At 36.7% G+C, this 26169-nt stretch overlaps 1 protein-coding gene across 1 annotated transcript in view; it reads right to left on the reverse strand.

Annotated features, from left to right (window-relative positions):
- Positions 1–26169, reverse strand: part of LOC149409491 (nephrin-like) — a 410217-nt gene that overhangs the window by 113732 nt on the left and 270316 nt on the right. The window contains exons 3-4 of the mRNA XM_089649438.1: positions 5215–5322; positions 1692–1777 (exon numbers count right to left, since the gene is read on the reverse strand). Of these exons, the coding sequence (XP_089505564.1) occupies positions 1692–1777; positions 5215–5322 (194 nt within the window). The remainder of the gene's footprint in view (positions 1–1691; positions 1778–5214; positions 5323–26169) is intronic.

Here is a 26169-nt window from a genome sequence, read left to right on the forward strand (position 1 = left end):
GTGTCAGTCTAATGAACAAGATTAAGAAGTGATACTTGAGTGGTTTGGAGATGTAGATCAAATGGAGTGTCAGGAAGATATAAGACGAATAGTAGCTTGTCAGGGACTTCTGAACAAGACACACTAAGATCAAGTGAATCAAACAATTGAGTCTTATTAAATAAAGGAGTTTGTTCCAAGACAGAGTTGGGTATTTAAATATAAATTTCAAATACAAACATGTAGGTTGATAGAAAAGTTTGTCTATGGTGGCAGAGTGCGTTATGTTAGGGTGGCAGAGTGCGTTATGGATTAATATGTCATTTACAGCTTCGAACTTCGTTTGAATCTCAGATTTAGTAACACTTTAATTCGGTCGCCAGTCCCGGGGGCGTAAGAAGTAAAATTCTAGTAGGAAAAAGTGGAATTAGAAAAAGGTTTGATATTAGTTGAAGGCCCAGAGTGGGGTGTAGGGGTAATGATGTGATAAATGATATACGATGTGAAGATGTGATAAATAATCGTGCAATAACCAGTGAATTCACCCGAGTCATGCGAATTTTGAATAAGTAATGCTGTACCTACTAGTAAATAAAGGGTTTTGTAGGAACTCACATGTCACATGTATTGATAAACCATAGATAGTGTGTTAATTCATTTTGCTCAAAATGCTGCCTCAATGCAGGTTCGCATAGTGAAGCAGGGTTATGTCCAACAAATATATCTACTATTATTGTCTCTTTATTAGGGTTCTCATATATCTAATGTTACCTCGAATAGTATGTATTTTTTTAATCCTGTTTTTGATGATAAATAAATAAAACAAACAAATAAAGGTAGTAAAAGTTATTCGAGAGTACCAAACAGCAATATTATTCGTTGGTGGGTAGGACACTACTTGGCTAGCAGTCGGTCCGGCCGAGTAAGTACCTACTCACAGCGGGTAACCAAATTTCTTCATTTTGAATACAACTTACTTAAAGAACTTTTTACCATCAGTAAAATAAGACTGATCTGGAACACCGGGACTAGCAAGAAAAAGGGCGAAAGCACCACTTGCAGGATCTGATCCGGCCGTAGGAATAGCAGCTTGCCACATCAAACTACATATTGAGAGGTGAGTCAAATCCCAGCATTCATGCTCCTTAGGGAGAGGGAATCCGGAGTGAGACAATAATACTCCAAATATGAATCCAAACGGACCAGACCTAAGACTAGACGAACCAGGACACTTCTTAATTTAGACAGAAACTAATTGAGGGAACTGGTGGGACTTCTAACTGAACACTGCCATCTCAGGAGACACATGCAGTTGTTGGGAGTAGAAAACACCAATGGATGCACGAGATATAAAAAGGATGAAGATACTCCTAATACTAATTCACCTATGATGCCAAAGTCCCGCTTTGACAGGGACATGGCTCAGTGATCTGGGAAGACACATTGTGAGATTTAGTAATTATTAATTAGTAATCACTCAGAAAGCGTGCAAAGCCAAACACAACACCCTAATACACCCTTCTTGCTTCATCCACAATAATTAATTTATCTTCTCACTCTTATACTGTTATTACAACAGTACACTTGATATCACTCGATTTAAATATTTGATTAACATGATCGCATCTTGTCAGTATGGGACATCTCCAACTTCTGCTTTCATCAAGTTAAACCACATAATTCATTAGATATTTTATTTTAGTTTTGCTTACCGATAACTTTGAGGAATACTCTCGTATTTCTAGTGGGCTTTTTGTGGAAGTCCATTCTACATCGGTACACCCCGCCATCTTCAGGTCTGTGGACAAAACAAACAAGCAACATTCAATTAGCAATTTGACTTACAAAAGCTTAAACCTCATAGCGATTTTTAATCGTTGACGAATATAATATCAACAACTATCAATGAAAACATGAAACAGACAGAAAATAAAAAGGTAACTGTCGCGACTGAGACCATTGTTAGTTTGTGTTGTTTCATAATTCATTCGTTAAACATGATTTATAATGTATTTGCAGCATTTGCAGTGGAAGGTGTTGTCCAAGTATGGACTGAATACGAATCTCACTCAAGCAATTGCGTCTCTGTATGAGGAAAGCATTGCATGCGTTATGGTGATCGTTGGTTTTAGGTAGTGAGATGGTTTGATATCACTAAAGGTGTTAAACATTCAATAATAATGGATAATTGTATGCAATAATTAGGCTAATCCGAAAGTATGTTACCTGTTGTATGAGGTAGTTCATACAATATTGTATTTGTATGCCTTCGTTGAGAGAATTCAGTGTTTACACAGACAAAACTATGTAAGCTAATTCATATTAATATTTTAAAGCGTACCTTGCAAAAAGTTTTTGTCATAAAATAATTCAATTAGCACCATCTATGAAGGAGCAGATTATGAATTCTATCAGTGTCCACTAACTCTGGCAGCGAGAAATAAAAATTTAATATTCAATTTTTACGAGAAACATCGTTGTTTATGATTTGCTCCATCAACCACTGTTCCAAAACAAAGGGTTAATGCTTCATTAATATTAATTACTTCCCCTTTATACTAACTATTATTAGATTCCGGATTAATTGCCTAAATGTACCCCGTCCCACCGTCCCCAGGGAAACTCGATTATAATTTAATTATCGTTGATGAATTGAACATAGGGCGGGCCTTATGACCAGCATTGATGGCACCATTGTTCATTAGCCACCTGAGTATGGGTACAGATTGGGATGAACACGTTAGGTTAATTAGCGTCATTTTAGGTTAAGTTTGGTTAGGCGAAGTTTCTGCTAACTTGGGTTACCAAAATAAAGGCAGTTTATTTTAGGTTCAGTTTCATTAGTCAATTAAGAAGTTTGCCACGAGATTAGGTAAAGGAAGAAATTCGGTAATTCGGGTATTAAAGAGGTGCGAATAAACGTAAGCGAGATGTGAAAGTAACAAAGGAGATGGGCCATGAACGTTATTTAGTATGAAACTCCTACGAAGGAATCTATTTTTTTAAATGACTCTAAACTCTCGACTGTCCCCCATAATGTATTAGTAACAGTGGCGCACAGGATGGTTTAGTTCAGATAATACAAAACGTGACTGTTATTGATTGCACTACTTCTTCTTCTTATAGTCATAATTAAACCGTGCAGACATCTCTGGTCAGTTATTGTATAGATGTTGCTGTGCAGGTAAGTGACAATAAAATACAGTCATCTGCGCATTAAGCAGCTGGATTCATCTGAATTATGTTGTTTGACAAAAGATGGCACCACTATTCCTGTTTGGTCGATTTACGACTAAAAGATAAAAATATTTTTTCACAAGAAAGTGACAGTACTTTTTGAATTACAATGTGTTAATTCAAATTATTCTAAATTCTACTCTCTTGAGAGCTTGTCGTGACAGATGATTATTTCATGGTGCGAATATAAGTTTTATTGTGCTGATTGCCGTCCTCTGCCAAATTTGGAGATACAGAAATTGCTGCCAATCTCAATGCGAGTGATATATTCGGTGAGTTCTCTGTTTTATGTATTTGGTGGCTGGATGATAATTTGTTACCCTGCCTGCAGAGTGAATTTTGTAATCAACCCATTTTTTTCATAGGGAATTAATTATTCCCTGTTGGTGGCTTACAATCCAGACCATCACCAGATACTAAGATACATGGTTTTAGCCACACAGCTTCAGGGATCTTATTTCTTCAGTTCATTTATTCAGTCTGCTTTCATCCACAAATTGTCACGATTGAACTTGATGATAGCACACGGAGAAAGTTGAGTATTGCTGATTTATTAAAATCCTTTTTGAAACGTGATAGCATTCCATTTCCTAAAAATAATTGTTTCATAATATATTGGAACACGTGTTTACAATATTTTATTTTATCAGTAAATTTTCTCCGTGCAGGACAAGATATACGCTCTTTCTCTACTTCATCAAGACATCCAATTAATAGCTACCACATGAAGTTATAATGTACCCTTTCAAGCCATAAAGGTTACCTATTAATAAAAATATCGTTTAGCAAGGTCAGAAGCGAAAGGTCACATTTGCTTTATTAACTTCGCTATGTATACTTTACCATGATTAGTGTTATCTACAACAGTAAACCTTCAACAGTTAATATAAGGTATGCACACAATTATCAAACAATTTAAGAATATGATTAAATGAGCCAACTCGATTATAGATATAAATAAATAAGCTGAAATCCCCGGCGTTGCGCGGGCTTCACAAAGTTTTTAGAAATCATACGTAGACAGTAATTTTCCTTGTTTTTTGAACGTCAAGTGTGTAAAACTCTGCTTACAGGGTTTTGAGAAAGCTACCTTCCTATTGTTTCGAAGGTCAGGTATGCAAAAAATTCATTTATCTCGGATAAAACTGTGATTTGTTTAAAAAAACAAACCCACATATCATAACCGGGTCACTCCTAATAAAAATAATATTAATGTAATATTAATCATTGAAAAATAAATAAATCTAATCGAAACATGAACCGGAACACGACACAGAAAACAAAAAGGTACATAATGGTCGCAAGTGGATATCGAACCCAGGATCTATTTCTTACCGGGACAACGCCTCACTCCACTAAAAAAGATAGCAGCCAAGGATATGGGAAAATTAGGTGAAGATAATATTTTTGTGATTTGTATTTCATTATTATTTTATCTATTTGTATTTTTGGGGTACTATGCCGTGTTGCGCTACCTCCTTCTTTAGCCAACGTTTCGGACAGCATTGCAGTGTTCATCATCAGATTACACGTCTGCCATGATGAGGGACACTGCAATGCTGTCCGAAACGTTGGATAAAGAAGGAGTTAGCGCAACACGGCATAATACCCCAAAAACAAATAAATATAATACTTTTGGCCGTGAAAATCTAAAATCATACTTGAAGATAATATTGTTAATTAATGAATTTTAAAAAGGACGTAAAAAATTTAGGTCACAATGGCCAAGTGAATTGAGACATTATCCCGGTAAGACGGAAATCCCGGGTTCGGTTCCCAGTTGCGACCGTTATCTTTTTTCTGTTCGTTGTTCAGTTTCATGTTTTATTTAAGTTTATTAGTATTAAGGCAACGATCCTGAAGCAAATATTTTTTCTATAAAACTTAGTTAGTTCTAAATAGATATCTCGCTAACACCCATTGCTGAAGATGGTTGGAGTAATTGATCACTGATAAGGGATGTGCCGCAGTAAGCCGACATTAATTAATAATACAAACCTCAGGTTGTTGAAGACGAGCGTGTTGGGGGGAGAGAAGTGCGCCCTTCCCCCCAGTTGGGGGGCGGACCAGTGGCTGGCAGTCTTGCGGGGGGGTCGATTGTCCCACCTGAACAAACAAAATGTACAATTTTTTAAATACGTATTTGCACAGCGTTCACATTTGACTTCCTATAAAACCGGGAATACTTTCAGAATACATGAAAGTATTCCCGACCGCACGATCGTGAGTTCCGGGGCTGTGTTATGCATTCATATATACTTTTGTCCCAAACGCACGATCGTGAGTTCTGGGGCTGTGTTATACATTTATATATACTTTTGTCCCAAACGCACGATCGTGAGTTCCGGGGCTGTGTTATACATTCATATATACTTTTGTCCCAAACGCACGATCGTGAGTTCTGGGGCTGTGTTATACATTTATATATACTTTTGTCCCAAACGCACGATCGTGAGTTCCGGGGCTGTGTTATACATTCATATATACTTTTTTTTTTTTTTTTAATGTATATTTTATTTAGTTATAAGAGTTTACATCTTATACCTAATATATTATTTTCTATGACTACTACAATATTATTTACTTCTTACATACTAAAATTTAGATTTAACAACATTGAGACATAATCCACGAAAAACTGCAAGACTTTTAGCTTCCTTAACAATTACCGGGAGTTCATTGAACATTTTAAAACCTTTATAATAAATATTGTTTTGTGTTTCTGATAAGTGTGTTTTAGGAAGCCTAAAATCGTTGCAGTTTCTCGTAGGATATAAATGAACTGCACTATTAATTCTAACATTCTTTGACATATAGTCAGGTAACATTTTATTTTTTAGCTTATAAATAAACACTAAGGTATTATAAACTAATCGTTTTTTTTTTTTTTTTTTTACAGTATTACCGCACAAGAGTCCCAACTGCTCCCGTCTGGAGCCAGTGAGACTATGGCATCCCCAATTGGGGTATGATGTGAGGCTGAGGGTATTGGGGAGGGGAGGGAGATGGGGAAGAGGAAGGTGGGGAAGTACCTGGCTATTCAGATCTGGTCACCAAACACGGCTAAAGCCATTTCAAGCAACGTTTCAATTCTGAATGGTGGTCTTACACCAGGGCGATACTGAGAGTATCTTCCACTCTGGAACGTGCCGCAAATATACTATATATTATTTTTAAATTAATTAATTGTGAAATAACACAAATTAATCAAATAAAATTTATTTGCGCACGCCGGGTTCGAACCCGCGACCTTCGGATCTGTAGTCAAAAGCGTATACCACTAGACCACGCCGGCCGTTGCCACACACTTAAAATATTGAGTTGACGTTGCATGGTTTTTAATCTGGTGTACCTGCTACAACACAGTATTGACCTCATGCCTCTGTTCTGGATTACTTCCATTCTCTTAATTTGGGTTTTGTTACTTAGAAATATTACACTTGTACAATAATTTAGATGGGATGCTACAGTGGTGTTGTAGACCAATATCCTTGTTTTAATGTCCAATTTTCCTTTTATCCTACTTAAGAAATTAACCTTTTTCGCCATTTTTTTATTTAAAATTTCAAAGTTAGTGTTAAATTTTAACTTGTTATCTATTATGATTCCCAGGTATTTAATTTCTTTTACTTCTTCCATATTTTGATTGTCTATATTTAGGACAGTATTTACGTTTAGTTTTTTCCCTAATACCATAAATTTACTTTTAGTTACATTTAATTTCAATTTATTTATGTTTAACCACTTAGATAATTCATTAAGTTCATTTTGTATTTTTGACAACGCATCTTCAATATTATTTGCTATAATATATAAAAGTGTGTCATCTGCAAAAAGTTTGATGGAACAGTACTTTAAGCACTTCACTATATCATTAATATATAAAATAAATAGGAGCGGTCCCAAAACAGATCCTTGAGGAACTCCAATGTTGATTTCTTGTTCTTCAGAGATAGTATCTCCAATTTTGGTTTTTTGTTTTCTATTTTTTAAGTAATCAATAAACCACTGCAATTCATTAGCACGGATTCCTATGTCCTTCAATTTCATTATTAGTCTTTCTCTGTCTATCGTTTCAAAAGCACGTCTAAAATCCAAGAACACTGCTATTGTGATTTTCTTCTGATCCATAGCTGTTTTCCATTCATTTATCACATAATTTATTGCTGTTTCACAGGAATATTTATTTCTAAACCCAGATTGTTCTTTTACTAGGATGTTATTTTTTTCTATAAATTTACTCATCTGTTCTTTCACAATGCATTCTAGTAATTGTTCATATTTAGGCAATCCATTTATTGGTCTGAAGTCTTCGAAATTTTTAGCATTTATTATTTTGGGCACTGGTGTTATTATGGAGGTTTTCCATGACTGCGGAAAAATTCCCTTAGTCAGAGATTCATTTATTAGTGCAACTAATCTGTCTCCTATAGCTGGCAGTGCATCTTTGATTATGCTTATAGTAATTCCATCCGGCGATGATTTTGGTTTCATTGTTTTAATGATTTTCATTAAATACTCATTGTCAATTTTATTAAACCTGAAAATATTTTTATTCTCTCTTTTTTCCGATGATTGAGAAGAGGTATCTGCGACTAATGGAATACTCTTATTTATGTTTTCGACACTAAGTACAAAATTTGTGTTAAATTTTTGGGCTATTTTAAGTGTATCATCTTCAACTCCATCTGGAAACCGAACTTCCTTAATGTTTTCCCTCTGTTTGCCGCTTATAATTTCTTTAAGTGTAGTCCACATTTTTCTTGAGTCACTTTGAGAGGTAATTATTTTTTGCCTGATATACGAATTTTTGGTATGTTTTATTTCTGTACTGTACATGTTTCTAAGTTTCTTATAAGTTTCCCACCTTTCTTCAGTGAATTGTATTTTACAGGCTTTATAGGCTGTATCCCTTTGTTTTTGTAGAATATGTAAGGATTTCGTATACCATTTATTTGTATCTTTTAATATAATATTAGTTAAAGGCATTAGCTCATTTACTACTGTTTTCAGATGTCCTACTAGTTCATCGGCTTTTCCGTCTAAATTTCCTTGGGTATCGCAGATCCATTTTTTGTTTTGTAATGCTGTACACAATGTATCCTTATTATAGTTATTTTTTTTCTATACGTTATATTTCGTATTCCCTGTGGCTTCGGACTTGTGGTCGTTTCAAATATTGTTAATATATTTTCGTGGTCAGATATTTTTGGAGTATCCATAACATTAACATTCAAGTAAAAATGATTTGTTATGACTAAATCAATAATGCTTGCTGATGTATTTGAGATTCTAGTTGGTTTGGTCACAAGTTGTTTCATTCCTAGATAATTCACTAAACTCTGAAGTCTATTACTGTAGGTATTCTTGACTTTCATGTCAATGTTAAAGTCACCGGTTACATAAAACATATCTTGATTTTTCATGTTTTTACTACACCAACTTTCGAAAAAATCTAAGAATTTTGAATGGCTTTGGTTTGGTGAGTGGTATAATACAGCGTATGTTCCTTTAATAAAGTTTTTTCTTATTTGTACTGCCAGTATCCATGTATTTTTTTCATCAAACACTTCATTTGATATTATTTTAAAAGATATACCATTTTTAATAATCATTAGAACTCCTCCCGTATGCCGACTAAATGAATTGCATCTTACAGTTGAATACCCAATAAATGATACTTCAGAATCGTAAATATCACTGGTTATACATGTTTCACTTAACATTAAAATTTCTGGTTTCATTTCTTGTAATAAAACTTCAATTTCATTTACGTGGGCCAAAAGACTTGAAATATTTAAATAGTATACGTTTGTCTTTTTTTTTATCCTAAAAAATCAATTTTTCTCTTCTCCGATTCTATGTTTCTTTTGTAAATAGGACACTCTTTGCTCCATGCATGGTGATTATCATTCAAATTTAATGAAAGTTTTTCATTTGTCAGTTTGCAATTTACACATTTGATTTTTTCACTATTTTCCTGACAGTCTGACGTATCATGTTCATTTGAGCATCTTCCGCATGATTTTTTATTTTTACAAACGCCTGCTTTATGTCTGTATCCGTTGCAATTGAAACATCTCAAAACTGAGAGATGATCGAAGACAGCACATCTATTCCATCCAATATTTATCTTCGCTTCCTCTAACATTTTTGAGTGTGTTTTTCCATCTACTTCTATGAATACAGTAAAGTTATTGTTTTCACTACTTTTTTTATTTTCTTTTATAAATTTTACCGATATTTTTGAGTTTTCCTTGTCTATATAATCATTTTGCATCCTTATTTTATTTTCTATTTCTTCGGCGGTATATTTATCCGTCATTCCTATCACTTTTACTGTTGGATTCTTGGGTTTAGGAATATCAACATCATACCTATCCCCAAGCTTAGTGATAACTTCTTTTCGGATCTTTTTTGTTGCCTCTGTGTTTTTTAATTCCACTATAACTGATCCCTTTTTGAAATTCTTGATTCCGGCCACGCCTACATCAACTGGATCTATGTTGTTCTTTATGTCCTCTTGTGTTTTTGTGTTTTTTTGTTCATGATTTTTAGGTTTAATTATAACAATTGGTTCATGTTTCCTTAATTTTTCTTTGAAATGTTGTTTATCATCGAATTCAAGAGATTTGCTTGCTTCATCAATTTTTTCTGTCATGTTTATGAGATATTGACGGCTGAGGTCAACACTTTTTTTCATATCTGATATATCAAATTCAAAAATTTTTCTTATGTTCAGTGTCTCATCTTCAATTTTTTTGAATAGTTGTTGCCTTAAATCCTCCATCTTTTTATCGACATACTTTATAAATTTATCATATTGCTGGTCTGCACAGGCATCAGTTCGATGTGGTGATTCGGTTTGTTTTGATCGTGTTTGGACTTTATTGGTAGTTGCCATTATGCCTGGTTGTGATTTTGGCTAATAGTGATGTTGTCGATAATTAGTTCTTATTTCTTTAGATAGATGGTGTAGGATTATTTATTAATTAATTAATTTAATTTATTTTATTTAAAAAAAAAAGTAAAATGTTTTTTTTTTTGGTCGGTGTGAGGATCGAACTCGGTGCGCCGCGGCTGGATAATGTGCGAGCGATAGCTGTGCGTTAACCCGCGCTGCCACGGCTGCCTTCCGTGCAGTGGCGTATTTTACTCCTATATACTGTGAATTGCCTTAGCACAGTATGTAATAACAGATGGTTGATTTTTCGGCAACAACACTCTGACACTTCACAGTTAGTTTAAAACACTTGTAAACTGTAAATAAGACTTTATAGATTTCACAAAATTCGACAATTCTCTAGAGTGTTCTTCGGGGACACATTTAACGATAAATTATATGTTTATTAGGGAATATAATCTACGAATTTTGGATATTTTTGTGGAGCGATTTTTTGACATGCACTCTTTATCACTTGTCTATGTACTTTTGTCCCAAACGCACGATCGTGTCGAGCTGTACTGAAAGGGTTATACGAACGTGTAAGCGCAGAATAAACAGAGTTCTTCTTTATTCCATGGTTGTACCCATAGACATATGAATATTAATATTCATATGTCTGTGGTTGTACCTATGCGCATAATTATACACTATATGGTGCATCAAAGTAGGAATATACCCGCCTAACGCAGAAATTTGCTATCAAGAGCACTAAAAACTTTAGAAAAAGTCTGGTAGAATAAATTTTTGACAGCTTTGTTTGGAAATCCTCTTCTTGTATTTTTCTTCTGTACGCGGACTAAATTATTCCAAATTAACAAAAAGCTTACTCTGTAGATATAAAACCTTTGTTATATAAATACTATCGTTAAGAATCCAAATGGCGTTAGCTGTATTTAATGACCAGCTCTGAATAGCCAGGTATTATGTGCATGTCGCACAAGAGTCCGAACTGCTGGGTTTTATTGTGAGGTTGGCGGTAGTTGGGAGGGGAACGAGATGGGGAAGAAGAAGGTTGGTAAGTTTCTGGCTATTCAAGCAACAAGAGTTTGAATTGTGTTCGTTCGCCAGAGCGATACCGAAAGTATCCACCACCATCAACGTGATACTATACTTTACTACTTCAGGGAGAAAAATTAGTATCACTAATTTATAGGTGACTGGATAAATCATCACAATGATAATTCATCACATCTTTAAAAAATTATATAAAGTCATGGAAAATGATGAAACAAAAACTATTTAACTGGGTTAAGTAGGTTAGGTTAGGTTAGGTTAGGTTAGGTTAGATTTAAAAAAAATTTCATCGTATTTAATGACTTTATATCACTTTTTAAAAGTGTTTTGAATTGTCACTGTGTTGCGTTATCATGGAACCAATTTATAAACAAACTCTCTGAAAGTATTCGTAATCCGCTTAATAACGGGATTGCAGGCCCTTAATGAATAAACTGAGGTTTCCTGATAAAAGTTTAGTAAATACGAATGTATTATCACGATGTCGGAACACGTGTTCACAAAAATCCGTGTTCATAAAAACGGAAGCGAAGTCTTTTTAACCGGTTTATTTTAAGAGATTCTTAATAAATTAGCAATAATCATTTTTCCTGTGTATAAACCATAATCATCTAGGTTATCTTATTTGTTCAGCGCCATTTGTACTGAATATGCGAGTGGTACCTACATATTTATATTCTTTGCAAAATTATTCAATGCTGTAGAATTTGAGCCCATCATGAGGTTTGTCCACATCCCGAAACATTTGTCTGAAACCTGATATTTAATTGTTTGGAATTCCGATGTGTTCTGTGACGATATTTATTTAAATTAACTAATTAATTTATCACTTTCACACCTTGGGCTTTCAAGGATCTCATTTCAACAACATTATAATCATCTTTTATGGTTATTTTATTACACGTATATTATTGCCCTATTTGCATGGAACATATTCACAATATAGCCCTCTTCGCATGGATATTATATTTGGCATTGAAAAGGCGAGATTCAGACAGTTCGCTTTTTTGCAGTTATTTTTTTTTAACCATTTTCACATCTGAATTAAAACTGGCTGTGGTATGATATATATTTGATGTTTCATGACAATTGAGTTGAATTGCAACTTTTTTAATCTGTTGTTTTCTATAATAGTTTATAAGTTATAGTTACTTTAATTTGAAAGAACATTAGGTCTCAGAGGGCGTGTTCCACATAAATGACCTCAAGTCTCAGAGAGAGTGTTTCACATAAGGAACATTAGGTCTCAGAGGGCGTGTTCCACATAAATGACAGTCTCAGAGAGCGTGTTTCACATAAGGAACATTAGGTCTCAGAGGGCGTGTTCCACATAAATGACCTCAAGTCTCAGAGAGCGTGTTTCACATAAGGAACATTAGGTCTCAGAGGGCGTGTTCCACATAAATGACCTCAAGTCTCAGAGAGCGTGTTTGACATAAGGAACATTAGGTCTCAGAGGGCGTGTTCCACATAAATGACCTCAAGTCTCAGAGAGCGTGTTTGACATAAGGAACATTAGGTCTCAGAGGGCGTGTTCCACATAAATGACCTCAAGTCTCAGAGAGCGTGTTTGACATAAGGAACATTAGGTCTCAGAGGGCGTGTTCCACATAAATGACCTCAAGTCTCAGAGAGCGTGTTTGACATAAGGAACATTAGGTCTCAGAGGGCGTGTTCCATATAAATGACCTCAAGTCTCAGAGAGCGTGTTTGACATAAGGAACATTAGGTCTCAGAGGGCGTGTTCCACATAAATGACCTCAAGTCTCAGAGAGCGTGTTTCACATAAGGAACATTAGGTCTCAGAGGGCGTGTTCCACATAAATGACCTCAAGTCTCAGAGAGCGTGTTTGACATAAGGAACATTAGGTCTCAGAGGGCGTGTTCCACATAAATGACCTCAAGTCTCAGAGAGCGTGTTTCACATAAGGAACATTAGGTCTCAGAGGGCGTGTTCAACATAAATGACCTCAAGTCTCAGAGAGCGTGTTTCACATAAGGAACATTAGTCTCAGAGGGCATGTTCCACATAAATGACCTCAAGTCTCAGAGAGCGTGTTTCACATAAGGAACATTAGGTCTCAGAGGGCGTGTTCCACATAAATGACCTCAAGTCTCAGAGAGCGTGTTTGACATAAGGAACATTAGGTCTCAGAGGGCGTGTTCCACATAAATGACCTCAAGTCTCAGAGAGCGTGTTTGACATAAGGAACATTAGGTCTCAGAGGGCGTGTTCCACATAAATGACCTCAAGTCTCAGAGAGAGTGTTTCACATAAGGAACATTAGGTCTCAGAGGGCGTGTTCCACATAAATGACAGTCTCAGAGAGCGTGTTTCACATAAGGAACATTAGGTCTCAGAGGGCGTGTTCCACATAAATGACCTCAAGTCTCAGAGAGCGTGTTTCACATAAGGAACATTAGGTCTCAGAGGGCGTGTTCCACATAAATGACCTCAAGTCTCAGAGAGCGTGTTTGACATAAGGAACATTAGGTCTCAGAGGGCGTGTTCCATATAAATGACCTCAAGTCTCAGAGAGCGTGTTTGACATAAGGAACATTAGGTCTCAGAGGGCGTGTTCCACATAAATGACCTCAAGTCTCAGAGAGCGTGTTTCACATAAGGAACATTAGGTCTCAGAGGGCGTGTTCAACATAAATGACCTCAAGTCTCAGAGAGCGTGTTTCACATAAGGAACATTAGGTCTCAGAGGGCGTGTTCCACATAAATGACCTCAAGTCTCAGAGAGCGTGTTTGACATAAGGAACATTAGGTCTCAGAGGGCGTGTTCCACATAAATGACCTCAAGTCTCAGAGAGCGTGTTTGACATAAGGAACATTAGGTCTCAGAGGGCGTGTTCCACATAAATGACCTCAAGTCTCAGAGAGCGTGTTTGACATAAGGAACATTAGGTCTCAGAGGGCGTGTTCCACATAAATGACCTCAAGTCTCAGAGAGCGTGTTTGACATAAGGAACATTAGGTCTCAGAGGGCGTGTTCCACATAAATGACCTCAAGTCTCAGAGAGCGTGTTTGACATAAGGAACATTAGGTCTCAGAGGGCGTGTTCCATATAAATGACCTCAAGTCTCAGAGAGCGTGTTTGACATAAGGAACATTAGGTCTCAGAGGGCGTGTTCCACATAAATGACCTCAAGTCTCAGAGAGCGTGTTTCACATAAGGAACATTAGGTCTCAGAGGGCGTGTTCCACATAAATGACCTCAAGTCTCAGAGAGCGTGTTTGACATAAGGAACATTAGGTCTCAGAGGGCGTGTTCCACATAAATGACCTCAAGTCTCAGAGAGCGTGTTTCACATAAGGAACATTAGGTCTCAGAGGGCGTGTTCAACATAAATGACCTCAAGTCTCAGAGAGCGTGTTTCACATAAGGAACATTAGTCTCAGAGGGCATGTTCCACATAAATGACCTCAAGTCTCAGAGAGCGTGTTTCACATAAGGAACATTAGGTCTCAGAGGGCGTGTTCCACATAAATGACCTCAAGTCTCAGAGAGCGTGTTTGACATAAGGAACATTAGGTCTCAGAGGGCGTGTTCCACATAAATGACCTCAAGTCTCAGAGAGCGTGTTTGACATAAGGAACATTAGGTCTCAGAGGGCGTGTTCCACATAAATGACCTCAAGTCTCAGAGAGCGTGTTTGACATAAGGAACATTAGGTCTCAGAGGGCGTGTTCCACATAAATGACCTCAAGTCTCAGAGAGCGTGTTTGACATAAGGAACATTAGGTCTCAGAGGGCGTGTTCCATATAAATGACCTCAAGTCTCAGAGAGCGTGTTTGACATAAGGAACATTAGGTCTCAGAGGGCGTGTTCCACATAAATGACCTCAAGTCTCAGAGAGCGTGTTTGACATAAGGAACATTAGGTCTCAGAGGACGTGTTCCACATAAATGACCTCAAGTCTCAGAGAGCGTGTTTCACATAAGGAACATTAGGTCTCAGAGGGCGTGTTCAACATAAATGACCTCAAGTCTCAGAGAGCGTGTTTCACATAAGGAACATTAGTCTCAGAGGGCATGTTCCACATAAATGACCTCAAGTCTCAGAGAGCGTGTTTCACATAAGGAACATTAGGTCTCAGAGGGCGTGTTCCACATAAATGACCTCAAGTCTCAGAGAGCGTGTTTCACATAAGGAACATTAGGTCTCAGAGGGCGTGTTCCACATAAATGACCTAAAGTCTCAGAGAGCGTGTTTCACATAAGGAACATTAGGTCTCAGAGGGCGTGTTCCACATAAATGACCTCAAGTCTCAGAGAGCGTGTTTCACATAAGGAACATTAGGTCTCAGAGGGCGTGTTCCACATAAATTACAGTCTCAGGGAACGTGTTTCACATACGGAACATTAGGTCTCAGAGGGCGTATTTCATATAAAGAACATTAGGTCTCAGAGGGCGTATTTCATATAAAGAACATTAGGTCTCGGAGGGCTAACTAACTAACCATCACGCCGTTTCCCCGCAGGGGTAGGCAGAGAGGACGGACCGCCAAACAACTCGGTCTTGGCACACACTCCTTGCCTCATTCACATTCATACATCGTCTCATACATACTCTTCTATTGTTCTGACTCTTGACATGGCCCGACTCAAGTATCTGATTCACTTGGTCGTGCCATGTCTTCCTCGGGCGTCCCCGACTTCTGCTACCATTCACATTTGCATCGTATATTCTCCTTACACTCCTTTCTTCGCTCATTCGCTCTATATGCCCAAACTCGATCTCGCTCTACATGGTCTCGGAAGGCGTGTTTCACATTAAGAAAATTAGGTCTCAGAGGGCGTATTTCACGTAAAGAACATTAGGTCTCAGAGGGAGTGTTTCGCATAAGGAACATTAGGTCTCAGAGGGCGTATTTCACGTAAAGAACATTAGGTTTCAGAGGGCGTGTTTCTCATTAAGAACATTAGGTCTCAGAGGGCGTGTTTCACATTAAGAACATTAGGTCTCAGAGGACATGTTTCACATAAAAAAACATTAGGTCTCAGAGGGCGCGTTTCACATAAGGAACATTAGGTCTCAAAGGGCGTATTTCACATAAAGAACATTAGGTCTCAGAGGGCGTGTTTACTCAATATTTCTAAAATATAACACAATGTTCAATTGGCCTGACGGCAAGAGAGTCTTAGCCCTTATTTTTAATGTGAATACCTCACGACATCTCCAATTGGGGTATTGGGGTGAGGCTGAAGGTAGTGAGGGGTAGAGGAAGGTGGGGAAGTACCTGGCTATTCAGAGCTGGTCACCAATACGGCCAAAGTCATTTCAATTCTGAATAATGGAACGCGCCGCATGCCACAAAAACGGATATTAAAATGTTCAGTTAAATATTGCTATGAGGTTTATGATCTTTAATAAATTAAATACTATTATAATTGGTCAAGCAACGTATTTCTTTTAACATGTATATTGTCCCACACACGTTCCTATACCATTCGTACGATTTCGATGAAAATTTCAAAGTTTGTTCTTATTAGTGTTCTTAAAGTAAAGAGAGAGTTGTTGGAATGGTAGAAGAAGTAAGGAATGCTTGAGAAAGACTCAAAGCATTTTCTCTGCACTGGAATGACATACAGAGTTGAATTAAAGTCGACATAATGCGGTTTTTTAACATATTGAAAAAGTCAGAGAGAACAAGACATGAATCAAATAATTATTTGTTTTAAAATGGGACGTAAGTGATGAATGAAGAAAAAGGTGTAAGTATGACTTAGAAGGGAATGGTTGAACAGGTCGAGGACGCCCGATGACGTCATGGCACAAAAAAACTTCCAACAAAACATTATTATTTCCACCTTAAAACGTGTTGTTACACAGTTGTCAGGTACTGTAGAATTCACCATCCCGAAGCTTTACAGCACCGTGTACACGTCAGCTAGTTAAAAATAATATAGCTGCAAACAATCGAATATCATGTCTACCCAAAAATATTTCTTGAACATTTTTATATTTCCTTCTATAAACTGTTGCGAAGTATTATTGTTGGTTTCTTTTCTTATTCATTCATTATTATTTGCAATATTAAGTTAAGTTTTGGGAGCGAGGAAAGCGGCTACATTTTCATTTCTAATAAGAAGGCGAAATATTGTAATGAAAATACATTGGTTTTCCAGCCCGGGGAAGTTGGGGAAAACAGTCATCTTGAATACACGCTGAGCACAAAGAGGAACACGGTGTCCCTTTTTTAAAACAGTATGTGTTGGAAAGGAAAAGGTATGATGAGGTTTCATTGCTTTAGGTATTATATTTAGATGAGATATGAAGCGAAAATACAGGTTTCACTTTTGTACCATCAATTGACCTCCAACGCTAAGCTACTGAATCCGATCTTCAGCCTTTGGTTATACTGAACCGAACTGAAATTCTCTTAACCATATATCGCAGCTCACTCAGTCTTGCTACAAATTTCTTGGGTTCGTCATTAGGACATGCAAGCATTTCAACAATCAAGATGCTATGTTAGCATTGTTCGATGGCATACTGAGAAGCAAGCTGGAGTATGCGAGCGATGTTTGGGCACCGTACCACCAGAAGTACATTGATATGATAGAGAAAATCCAGAAGAAATTCCTCAGGTATGTCTATATGCGGACGCATGGAACCTATCCTAGGTTCATGCACCATATCGACTTACTTGAGGAAACTAATTCTGTGAGTCTGGAAACTAGGCGGAAAGCAAGTCTAGCTATTATGTCTTTCAAAATTTGGAACAATTTTATCGATAGCCCATTCCTCTTGGGATGCTATGATTTATATGTACCAGACCACTACAGCCGAAGTCGATACCATGACTTATTCAGAGTACCAAAAGGCAAAACCGACGTTCTGGCAAAGCATAGCATGACGAGGGGAGTGGTGCTGTTGAACGATCTAGCAAAGAATTTGGATGTAAGTGAATGTTCTCTAAATGACCTAAAACAATTATTGAAGAGTCACTTAGCTCAATGCTGATATGATGTAAAATTGTACTGTAACTGGAATGAATGTTCTTTTGTACAATAAAAAAATATATGTAGTATGGCGGTTTTGTTCAATAATATCGGAGTTATATGCGATTATGGGATTTTTTTTAGGTACCAATGGGTTAATTACGTAAATAATTGTATCGACTGGCACGGACTTAGAATTCAATACTAGCAACCAAGTATTTGAATGATTGTAAAAAAATACTAATTTTGAGTGTTAAATTTAAACGAGTTTCTTAACTCTAGATAATGTAATGCAAGTAGCTATGTTTTAAATACTTTTAAAAATAAAATGGTGCGGGTCCGGGTTCCGGGTCCGGGACCGAGTTCGGGGAAGGAACCGTGCGTCCCGGCACCCACCACAGCACCCACCCGGTACCCAGTTCGTACCTAAGAACTCGGAAGCTACTCCAAGAACCCAAGTTCTTTTAAAGAAGCATTCTTCGAAGGCCTCTAGCAATATGCTGAACCTACTAATTTCTAGTTCTGATATTAGAATAAAAAGTAATTATTTTTATTACAAACATATCTAAACTATTGACACACAATTTAAAATAACACTAAATCGACATGCTAATGGCTTCTAAGTATTTCTACTTAGAAGCCATGTTTTTAGCATACCTGAATCTATTTCGGAATTAGCAACTTTTGATATTTTTGGCAACATGTTCAACATTTTGGGCACGTTTGGGCACTCTAGGGTTTGCTGTCCGAATTTATAATTATGTTTTGGAACAAGCTTGCCGTCATTCTTTGGGAATCAATGTTGTGCTCGTGTTCCACATTCCTCTTATACTCATTCAGAGTCAGATATACTTAATGCTGGATCAATATTATGTCCCCATAGTAAGGCATGCACACGCGAGATATTCATGTTTTGATACAACAATGAAACGTTTCGTCTCCCTGAACAAAGTATTTTTATGAACTAGTAATTTAACCATCGAATTTTGAACTGATTTTAGTTAATTTTAATTGGTTTTACAAAAATGTCTCCAAGTGGTTATTCCATATCGTAATTCCAACAATTTTAAAGAAATATTAAAATATCGTGAGGTAGGACTCCAGGGTCTACTCACTTTTCTTTGCTTCCAATCCACTAACAAACATTTCGATCTGCAAAGTCAACACAAGAAAATCAAACAAAAGTGGATCAGAATTCCAGAGATATCAAAGTAAGAAATTATTGTTCACCCGATATTGAAAGTGTGTGTATCGGACACCATGCTGGCTGTATGTTCCTGATATTGGGTCAACAGATGTGTCCAATATTACTTGGTTCAATCTGACCCGACTATTGTGTTTTGCCGATATTAAATATCAAGCCATTCGACCGTCGAATCGCCAATATCGACAATTGGATTTTTTATAAATTGAGTTGGAATTGGGTGTCACGAAACCGTCGTAATGCCGGAGCTATTGAAGCAGTTTAGTTTGTAGAAAATCGACAATGGACGTCGATTCTTTGGAATTTCCGATCAAAAATATATTAAAAACAAGCTTTAAAGCTCCTTAAAAGCTTTTCAATTTAATTTGTTACGACGCTAAGCGAGAAAAAGCGAATAAAACCTTACATAGTTCTACTATTTATCCGATTTATTTTAGCGCAGAGAAAATGTTGTAAACTAAGAAAAGGATCACACCGTAAATTAAATGTACAAAATAATATTTTGAAAGATACGTAAAGTATCGTTATTTCACAAAACTCCTCAGGCCCAGTCTGAAGGTAGAAGGATTTCCGTTTTGCTAAAAATCCAAATAAATGGAATATTTCTGAATTTATTCTAAAACTGAAAACGGTTTTTGAAAGGTAATAAAATACGCATCATATTTTATTATTAGAAACAAACATATGTTTATGAAATGTTAATATTTTGAACGCAAACATAAAAATAAAAAAATGGTCACTTCAACGATTTCTTTCACGAATTTTAACTAAAATTACTGGTGAATATTTTGATTCTACCGTTATTAACTTGTAGATTTTAATATAAAGCGAGGTGTTTTCTCTTTCTAACGCCGTTCGGATTATATTCCTCACTCACCATGAGTTGTTCCCAAAAGCGCACAAATTAGCCTGATGTTATTGTTATGGTTTGGGAACTTCCTCTGTCCACCATAGTTTTCATATTTTTAAACACGGTCAGTGCCTATCTGGATTCAAAGGAGCTGGGCGTCTTGTATATATATGTAGGGTTAGCGGCTGGTTACAATTGGAGAATCTGCTAGCCCCATACAAGACGCCCAGTTTCTCAATCTCAAATCTCAACTATGCTCAACAATTAAATTTTAAGGGATCACGGGCTGTAGCCTCAATATTTGATAAATACAGATGGTACACCCGGGAGAGACGTAAAACGTTTTTAAGTTCACCAGCATTCATTTGTCGGTCTCCGTGTTTCTTCCCTCCTCCGACATTTATTTGATGTCTTTCCTTTTATTTTACAAATACTTTGGGGATTTGCTAATGAGACAAATGAAAGAGGTTGTGAGGTCACAGCCTTTATTGAGTCAGTGTAGTAGCGAGATGATTCCGGACCGTTGATCATGCATCATCACGTGGATGTAGTCGACGGTGAATTCCCCGTGCCGAAGATTGACATCGCGTCGCGTCGGTGGATGTAGTCAGCGGCAAATTCCCCGAGTGGAAGATCGACACCAGATGTAAGAGGAGATGATGGTGGTGGATTGGTCGAGGCGATGAAGTTGGTGGCTTGACACCGCGTTGGTGGAGACCGGACATGTAGATGGTATTCAGCACTGGGGATGAAGTTGAGACTTCCTGGTACTCCAGTGTAAAGTCAGAGAGCCGAATGTAGGGTTGAACTTGTCGGCAGACGATGCGAGGGCGTGAGCTCGCTGCGCGGGAGACGGAAGCCAGCGAAGATGTCGCAGGGTCAAGGCGCAGACGCAAGATGTCGTATGTGCAGGCCAGGGATGGTACCACAAGGCCGAGACGATATTGTAATCACGGCGAGTCGAAAATAAATCGTAGCCTCTCCTTTTAGTTCGTGCAACGCCAGGCGTAGTAGGTCCGTGGCCCATGGCGACGCCGTGAGGTAGGAGTGGAAAGCGGCTCGGGGGGCCAGTACGCGGGATGGATGGGCGCCAGTCTCAGTTGTCGCTTGCTGCTCGTATAATAGTGACTTATAAGACTCTGCTAATTACTGGCTGACCTAGGTACCTTGACGTAGCCGCTTTATAAAGACGCAAATGCGTTCGAGAACAAACCAGCAATTCGCAAGTAGGTAGATGCGCAGTACATAAGATGTTTCACTAGTAGGTTCTAAGGCGATGCGGGTTACATGTATGAACGTTTCCGAAACTTCTAGTAGCTACCGCTACAATACCTTCCCTCCGTCCATCCTTCAAGAAACGCTGCACGTAGTATCTCCATATATTCTGACTTAGGCTCTTCATAAAATACATATTTTAAAACAAACAAAATACAAAAAAAATATTTGGGCGTAAACCACGAAAACTTGGAATCCATTTATCTTCTTTTACAATTATTGGGAACTCACAATATTCCAAAATAAATATGAAATCTTTTTAAAATAATGTTATTTTGGTTTTCTCGCAAGGCAAAATAATGGGTAAATAATACAATTCAAAATCATGTTTACTCTTCGAAAACCTTTACAAATACATGTTTTTGTATATCCTAAATAAATAAGTTCTTTGAGCGAAACAAATTTTTCAAAAATGGCATTCATTTCCTCTTTTGTTGGAAATATATTATTACGAATACTGGTTTGCAAGCTTGCCTGGGGCGAGGTTGTTACGCCACTGATCAAATTCATTGGGTAATTACCAGAGATTTATGAGGTAATCTAAGATATTTCTCTCGAGTATTATGTAGATAGTATGTGATAGATACTATGTTCGGAACATACTACATTGGCCACTTACTACATTTTCCAACCCCACTGTCTATGGAATTGAACTCTGAACATAACAATAAAGTTGTCCTTAAATTATGTTAAAGTGTTGCTTTATTGGTGTTTCAAAATAATCAAGCAATATATCGTTTTAAAAAGAAGTGGTAAATGAATGTATTCAAATAATTGGTTTTTCGTTGTCTTGAGTAAACAAGGTGCTATATATCTTTAAAGTTTACATTAAAAGTTTTGACAGAAGAAAACCACAGAAAAACATTAAAATAGACAGGTGATCTGAGATAAACGGACATAAAACTTGATTTTTTCCGTGAATAGTGAAATAAATAAAGTAACTCAATATGGATCCTAAAAGTTTTATTGATAAAGCCACAGATGCAGTTCTAATTCTACAAAATTGCATTAATGACAGTTCGACAAAACTAAACAAAGAACAAATTAATAAATTAACCCCGAAAACAATTACAATTTTGGGGTTAATAAGCGAAATGGCAGCAAAAATGGCCGATATTTCTGGAGAAAATAGAATACTTAAGGAAATTACCGGTAACAATAAGCAATACCAAAATTTGGGGAAAAAAATTATTATCACTCCGAAAGAAGAGCAGACCACGGAGAAAACCGAAGAGGATATTAAAAAACAAATTGATCCAATTGAAACAGGAGTGATGGGAATAAAAAATGCAAAGGATGGTAAAATAATTGTTACATGTAGAAATAGTCAGCATATTGAAAAACTACAGGAAGACATAAAAATAAAATTATCTGTGAAAAAGGAGACACTAAAAAAATGTGGAAAACCATAAAAGGATAAATGCAAACTGAAGATAAAGGGATGAAACATGACATTGAATTTCCACATCAGATACAGGGTAGCATACAGAACTGCTTCAACAAATATTTTGTAAACAGTATAACGGAATTACATCAGAGTATACCAATACTGAAGGAAGACAACCGCGTGAGAAATGTTCCCCTAAACCGAGAAAAACTTGTGTTTAAAGAGATTGATGAAACATATCTTTTACAGATTCTAAACAGCACCAAATCAAAAGAGAGTCCAGATGGAATAAGTTTTACAGTTTTAAGGGATGCAATGCCAGTGATAGGACCTCATCTACTGAACATAATAAATGAATCGTTAAGAAGTGGAAAATTTCCAAACACATGGAAAACATCTATTGTGATCCCGATTCCGAAAGTTGTTAATACCAGAAAATGTGAAGAATTTAGACCTATAAATATGTTACCAAAATACGAACAGGTACTAGAAATTGTAATAAAGAAAAAACTCGTTGAGTATTTGGAAAAACATCATATATTAAGTGACGAACAATCAGGATTCCGTAATAATAACTCTTGTGAAGCTGCAATAAACATTGTGATTGATACATGGAAGAAAGAAACAGATAATAAAAAAATCACCATTGCAGCATTCTTAGATTTTAAAAGAGCATTTGAAACGATAGAAAGGAAAAAACTTTTGGAAAAATTAGAAGATATAGGTCTTTCTGAAGTAGCTCTAAATCTTTTCAAAGAATATCTCCATGAAAGAAAACAGGTAACAAAAGTGGAAAGCTCAGAATCAGAACCGATAGAAAACAACCTCGGTGTTCCACAAGGGTCGGTATTATGTCCAATTCTATTCATTATTTACATTAATGATATAATTAAAACCATAAAACATTGCAAAATTAGATTATTTGCAGACGATACATTAATCTATATTTCATGTGAAGAGTACACAGATGCAATCAATAAATTAAATGAAGACCTTCAAAATATAGCGAAATGGCTGAAATTAAACAAATTAAAACTGAATGTCAACAAAACAAAATATATGGAAATAGGCAACAAAACGCATAACACAGAGTTAAAATTGACAATTAATGACGAAAAAATTGAAAAAGTAAATGAAATTAAGTACCTAGGTGTGATACTAGATTCAAAACTAACTTTCGCAGCAAATTTTGAATATGTGCTAAAGAAGGTATCTAAAAAAGTCAATTTTCTTAGAAGATTAAGAAATAAACTAAATGGAAACACTACAGAGCTGATTTATAAAACTATAGTTGCTCCACATTTAGATTATTGCTCTACTATGTTATATTTGGCCAATGAAGGAAACTTGAACAAGCTAGATGTTATACAGAATAGAGCTATGAGATGTATACTAGGAAAAGGAAAATACGCAAGCATAGATCAAATGAGAGAACAGCTAAATTGGATTTCTATAAAAAAGAGACTATTATATAATGTGTTAATTTTTGTACATAAAATCATGAACAACCAAATGCCAAAATATTTTAAGGATGAAATTGTTTTTAATAGAGATGTTCATAATTACGAAACCAGAAATGTAAATAGGATTAGATTGCCACATATGAAAAAAACAAAATCACAGAACTGCCTAATGTACAAAGGACTAAAAATGTATGATGAAATGCCTGAAAGTCTGAAGAATGAAGGAAGAATGAATGTATTTAAAAAGAAATGTTATATTTATTGTAAAAATATGTAAAATTACAAAATGAAATATGATCTTGTTTATATTAGTTTGTATTCAAATGTATAAACTAACTAAATAAATAATAATAAAAAAAAACTTGTTTAATAACTATTCCGATCTGAAGAAATATGTAACGACCAACGCTGGGTTGAGGTCACTGAAGTGATAATCCGATATATGTATCGTGGAAATAGTTCGCCCGAAGTAAGGTCAATTTTATCTGACTTCAAAAAAAAAAGTAACTAACTAACTAACCATCACGCCGTTTCCCCGCAGGGGTAGGCAGAGAGGACGGACCGCCAAACAACTCGGTCTTGGCACACACTCCTTGCCTCATTCACATTCATACATCGTCTCATACATACTCTTCTATTATTCTGACTCTTGACATGGCCCGACTCGAGTATCTGATTCACTTGATCGTGCCATGTCTTCCTCGGGCGTCCCCGACTTCTGCTACCATTCACATTTGCATCATATATCCTCCTTACACTCCTATCTTCGCTCATTCGCTCTACATGCCCAAACCATCTAAGCGTCCCTTTCTTAATCTTACTCATTACGCTTACATCAGCCTTGCACTCTTTGCGGATCTCCACATTTCTCACACGATCAAACATGGTTTTACCACACATACGCCTCAGGGATCTCATTTCAACAGCATTTAATCTACTTTCATCCTTTCTTTGCCAGTTCCATGCCTCACTTCCATACATCAAGGTAGGTACCAGCACTCCGTTGTGGACTTCTAACTTCGCTTCTTTGGACAATTTTTTGTTAGCGCCTACGGCGTTTAGTCCTCCATTAACGGAATTACCTGCATTTACCCTTCTTTCGATATCTCTGTCAGCCTTCCCATCTCTCGTAAACATACTTCCTAAATACACAAACTCATCCACCTGCTCCAAGTATTCCCCATTCACAATTATATTGCACACTGTTTTCGTACTCTCTCTTTCAAACACCATTACTTTAGACTTACTTACATTCATCATTAACTCATTCTTCATGCATACTTCGTTCATCCTAGACACGAGAGACTGTAGATCATCTATACTATTAGCAATCAGCACCGCATCATCAGCATACAACAGGCAACATACTTTCAAATTATTCAAATTCGCGCCCAATCCCACCTCTTTCAATTCTTGCATACAATTATCCATGTATAGATTGAATAACCACGGTGACATTACGCAGCCTTGTTTAACACCTTTTGTGATATCAAACCACCCCGTAAAACCACCGTTTACCCTAACACATGCAACGCTTCCCTCATACAGAGACGCAATTGCCTGAATCAGATTCGTATTCACTCCATACTTGGACAACACCTTCCATAGCTTTTTCCTGTCGACTCGGTCGTATGCTTTTTGTAAATCTACAAAGGCACAGAAAAGTTTCTGGTTTTTTGCCAGAAACTTCTCAGTGAGCATACGCAATGAGAATATCTGGTCCATGCACCCCCTTCCACTCATGAAAGCACCTTGCACATCCCATATTTTATCCTTTGTTTCCTTTCTTACTCTTTCAATCAAAATTCTACCATACAGCTTGCCAACTGAACTAAGCAGGCTAATAGCCCTATGATT

The sequence above is a fragment of the Hesperophylax consimilis genome, chromosome 30 (genome assembly GCF_061612785.1).
Source record: "Hesperophylax consimilis isolate HC1 chromosome 30, BYU_Hcon_1.0, whole genome shotgun sequence".
NCBI classification, from domain to species: domain Eukaryota; kingdom Metazoa; phylum Arthropoda; class Insecta; order Trichoptera; family Limnephilidae; genus Hesperophylax; species Hesperophylax consimilis.